The 5,253-nt window shown below is 26.7% G+C and overlaps 1 protein-coding gene across 1 annotated transcript; it reads left to right on the forward strand.

Annotated features, from left to right (window-relative positions):
- The first annotated feature begins 601 nt into the window (after nucleotides 1-601).
- Nucleotides 602-2,525, forward strand: LOC107455239 (phospholipase A2 inhibitor). Its single transcript, XM_016072742.2, has one exon. It carries the CDS (start codon nucleotides 870-872, stop codon nucleotides 2,025-2,027), a length of 1,158 nt encoding a protein of 385 aa, XP_015928228.1. The 5' UTR covers nucleotides 602-869; the 3' UTR covers nucleotides 2,028-2,525.
- The last annotated feature ends 2,728 nt before the right edge of the window (nucleotides 2,526-5,253 follow it).

Below are 5,253 nucleotides of genomic sequence, written 5' to 3' on the forward strand. Positions count from 1 at the left end.
TTATAAAATTGGTCCACTTTAATATTTTATTACGACATACTCAAATAAAATAATTAATAATTGCGTTTGATATTTCTGCTATTTTTTTCAGCCCTTTTTTAGTTGAACAGAAAATGAAAATATAATTTTATGATGAGCTTAAATATTCTGATGAAAACGAGACAGAAATTCATTAGCTGATTTCCACGCCATTAGTAAGCTGATTTCCACGCCATGGTGCAATCAGTGATAATCAGCTTAATAATCCCGAGGGGGTACAGACCCCTTAGTTGGGAACTGGTGCATTCAAATAGGAAAAAAATTGAAGTTTCTTCAGGGTGCACCTGGATACATTTTTAAAATTTTATAAAGAAAAATAAATTAATTATTTTGATAAATTGAATTTAAAAAAATTTAATAAATTAATTGATAGAAAGCATAGCTTTTTCCCTTCCCCTTGTAAAATTATATTGCTACATTCTGATTTGCATATAGATTTAAAAATGGAATTCGCCTTCCTTCATTCTCCCCCCCCCCCTTAAGGTAAAAATTGAACCGAAAAGTACGCAAATGCACTAACAGCACAGTCCCAAACAGGTTTGATTTTCGCCCGGCCGGACCGGACAACGTTATTATTTCTTTAGAAACGCTATTTTGATCGACACTGTAGGATGAAAGTTTTGCTCGCTTTCATTCAGTCATTTGTATCATTGTGAGGTGACTTTATTTCATCTATAAATTCTACACTTGAATTCAGATATCTTTAATGAAAATATGAAACTGTAAGATTAATACCCTTTCTGCTAATTTCCTGGTTCCTATGTGTGATGTTTCGGATGTAAACACAGGTGTTAAGGACACTTTTGGAGAGTGAAGTCACCGGACTCAACATGTGCTGCGGTATGCTTACAGTCATTCTTCAGTTCTTTACTTTCTTTTTTTGCTTCCATTTTTCTATCTCTTCTTGTCCTCCTGAATTCAAAGAACTTTGTACTTGTGGTTACGTTAAATATGGTTTGGACAGAAAATTTGTTACTAACTGTACTGATTCTGGATTTGATAACGTATTAATGTTGAGAAAAATGCCTCCTATGACTGAAATACTTGTGTTTGTCGGGAATGAAGTTAAAGATTTACCCCTCAATATCTTTGGACAAGAAACTTTATATAAAAAACTACACACCATTGATTTTTCAAATAACCATATCCAGACAATTAAAGGTAGAACATTTCATAATGTGGGCAATGTGACAAAACTTATCTTAAATGACAACGATTTATATATAGTGTTTAAAGATCATCATCCGAGAATGTTTAGCAATTTTGTGAATTTAAGAGAGTTGCATCTTAAAAATGCTTTTACAGAAAGGGTAAAAGCGGGTGACTATTTGAATAATTTAGTACAGATTTTCGGAAACAGCAGTTTGAAACAACTTCGTGTTTTGAATATGGAAAATAACGAAATTTCCGGAATTGATCCTGGTGAATTCTGTTTTTTGCCAACTTTGGAAGAACTGTATATGGGAAATAACCGTTTGAAAGATTTGTCTTTGAGCTTCAGTTGTCTCACGCATTTAAAATTTATTGATGTCGGGCATAACTTGATATCCAAACTTAGTGATGAAACTCTTCAAAGTTTGGAAACGAGACGATCTTTAAGATTGAATTTAACTGCTAATCCTTTTAATTGTGATTGCAATTTAGTGAATACGTATGAATGGATGAAAACTACACCACTTAATTTAATTCATCACGATTATTATTATTGTTATGACGGCTTTCCCTCTAGCAATATTGGACAATCAGTTATGGCTATTGCAGTGGAGGACTTGCAATGTGATCCTACTTCAGTCCCAAAAGAATATCATTCATCTGCATCGTTTGTTGTTATGATTATTGGATTAATATGCCTTTCTATTCTTTTAAGTGTACTTACATACAAAAACTGGCCTGTTGTAAGTAATCATACAAGACGAATTATACGACCACTTCAATGTAAATTTAGTTATGTATCTTTAGAAAGACAAGAAAACATAATGGATGTTTAAATATTTTAGTGAAAAACATTTTTGTATTTTTGATACTTATCTTTTTACACTCATTCCATTTAATGCTGTGGAATCTTTGCCACATTGAACAAAAATTTTTGAATGATTTTGCCTTTAATCATGCAATGAATTTCCTAAGTAAGTGTAAGAATAATTTTATTTTTGCTTTATTTATTACACATTATTACTAATGTTTTTTAAAAATTTTAGTAATAACACATATAAAAGTTTCAGCTTGTTTTATTAGGTTTGTTTACTTATTAAAAATAATGTAAATTCTTCTTTTTTATTTGTTAGAAATGTATCAAGTTGTTGATTTAAAAATGCTAATTATGGTAGCTAATAATTTAACATTACTGATAATGAAGACATTTATAGAAATTATAGATAATTTATAAAATGTCAATTACTGATATAACTTCGAAGCAGAATTTGATAATTTCGAGGATATTAAATGAATTTTTAATTAAGTTATAAATAAAATGTAATGCTGTGAAATAGTGCATTTTACTTATATTTTTTAACTGCTTTTTTGAGTTTTTGTGTATATTTATATGGATAGTAAACACATTTTCTTTAATACATTTTTTTATTTTCCATAAATTTTTCTTCCTTCTATTAATCTATTTTATAGAGCATAATGATTTAGAGAAATCAAATGACACTTTATGAAAACTTTAAAAACCTCTTGTTTTATTGATTTTCAGATTGTTATAAAATTAAGTTTATAAAAAAGGTAGATGAATATATTTATTTAGATAAATTTAAGTAATTTCTTTTTCTAACGCAAATTATTCATTCAAACTATAGTTTAAGAATTTGACAAATACTTTTCAAATTTAAGTAATCAACTGTTATTTAAAGCTGACATATGATTCGTTAGTTTTGAAAGTGGAATTAATCCATTTGAAACTAAAAAGCCGTTCTTTAATCATTTTGTTCTACGGTTTTAATAGTTACTGTGCATTTTGATGTTTCATCAAATTATAGAGTTAAAAACAAAATCTAAACAGATTTTGTTTCGTTGCTAATACTTTTAATTCATTCAAACTTTGACACATAAAAGCCTCGAAAAGGGAAAAAAAAAAATTAAAAAAAAAATATGAACTTATCTCAGTTTAAAAAAAATCGGTGCATACGTTCTAAGACTTAAAATATAATTCGTTTTTGTGTTTATATTTTTTATCGAATTATGCTAAAACGTTTCTTTTTGCTACAATTTTTCGACAAATATTAAGGTTGTTTCATTGCAATGTTTACTCGCACAAAATTAAATTACAAGGTAAATAATTTACATTTAGCGAAAATTCAGTTAAATATTTAAAGTAATTTCGTTAAAAATTTCTATTTTTGAAACATATGTGAAAATAAGATAATAATTGATGAAGTACCAGCTCGAGGAGTAAAATTTTACATTTAAAAACAAAAATTTTGAGATGAAAGTAAAATTTTTTTTTATTTACTTAAAGTTGGTAACTTTAGCTTGAAGATTTTCTCCCGCATTTGATTTTTTCCCAAAAAATGTAACTAAATGATTAAAAATGTTCAAGCCTGGATTAAATAGACACAAGCTTTAGGTCTTCAAGATATTTATATTATTTTGGTTTAATCAAGATTGGATTAAATAGACACAGACTTTAGGTCTTCAAGATATATATATATATATATNATGTATATATATATATATATACACATATATATATATAGACTTAATAGTTTCATTGCATATTCAACTACTTTTTAAATGATTAAGATTCAATGGTTATTTTTAATACAAAAGAATATATCTGCTTCGTTTATAATGTACTTCATGAAAGAAAAATTCATAAAATAAGTTTAAGTGATTATTCATTCCTATTATGCGCAACATGTAGTCTCTCGTCTTCCAGTCAAAAACTAATTACAAAAGTCAATCATAAAATTACTTTAATAAAGCAATAAAACTACTCTAATATAAAAATAAACTAATTAAAGAGTTTAAAATCGTTTTCCAAACTGATTTTAATATACTGATAGAATTTCGAAATAAAACCATAAAATTCTAAAGACTCAATATTCCAAAGATCCCAAACTAAGTAAATTCCGATATTTTTTAAAAGTAAAATTTTTTTTACTAAATTGTGTTTAAAATAAATGTAGTTCTAGAATTTACTTATTTAAAAATTTTAGTAAATTATAAGCAGAAAAAAAAATTTATGTACTCAGTAAAAAAGTTGAAAAACACAGATAATTTAATTTTGTTAAAAAAAAAGACAAAATAAAATTTTTTTAGTTGAAAAATTTTACTAAAATTTTAATGTCATCGTTTTGATGAAATATAAATTGCAAAAATTGGTCTTATAGTTTCTAAGATAAACTGATATCATTATTTTACTAAGGAATTTTATTAAGGGATAAATCTGAATTCATTTATGCATTTTTTACTTTAAGCATAATTTTGGTGGTACCTACACTGTAAAACATTCCGATCAAATTACGGTATAAACTATTGGTACTTTAAGCGCAATCATCCGTGAAATCCATTTTTCCTTAAAATATTATTCCGTAATTTTTACAGTAATATTTATTTAATTAGAGTGATTCAGTGATTTTACGGTAATTATTACTGTAAAAGTTACGGCATATCAGATTTTTTGTGCCGTCACATGTTCCGATGGATTCACAATGGATTTTGCAGTAATTTGATCCGGAATTTTTTTGCAGTGTATAGCAGCCGTTTCCCTTCCCCCCTCCAAACTAATAGTGAACCAAACCAAAATGTTTTAAGTCAAAGTATTAGACGTCACTGAAAGCTACAATATGTCAGGTGAAGTAATATTGTTATTTTATGAGGATCATTAATATCTAATACACATTTATTTTGGCACATAAATAAATAAATTAATGAAATTAATAATTAAATAAGAAAAATTACTGTTAAAGAAGTGTAAGTATATTCGATGAAATTTTTTTTCAAATTGCATGCATAAGAAATAAACGTGATGAAGACAATAAAAAAGTACGTCTTAGTATTTTTCAACAAATACATTTTTTTTCTATTTCTTTCTAGGTAAGCATGAAAATATTGGGACCAATATGTCTTACTGAAACCTAGTATGAAAGATAAGGGAAAGGTCAAGGTTTAACTTAATGATGACTTTATATTTTTAAATTTATTTGAGTCATGTTTAAGAAATAATTAATATTATTAATCTTGCTAAATATTTTAATTCTGTGTTATCAGATC

This window comes from Parasteatoda tepidariorum, chromosome X1, assembly GCF_043381705.1.
Source record: "Parasteatoda tepidariorum isolate YZ-2023 chromosome X1, CAS_Ptep_4.0, whole genome shotgun sequence".
NCBI classification, from domain to species: domain Eukaryota; kingdom Metazoa; phylum Arthropoda; class Arachnida; order Araneae; family Theridiidae; genus Parasteatoda; species Parasteatoda tepidariorum.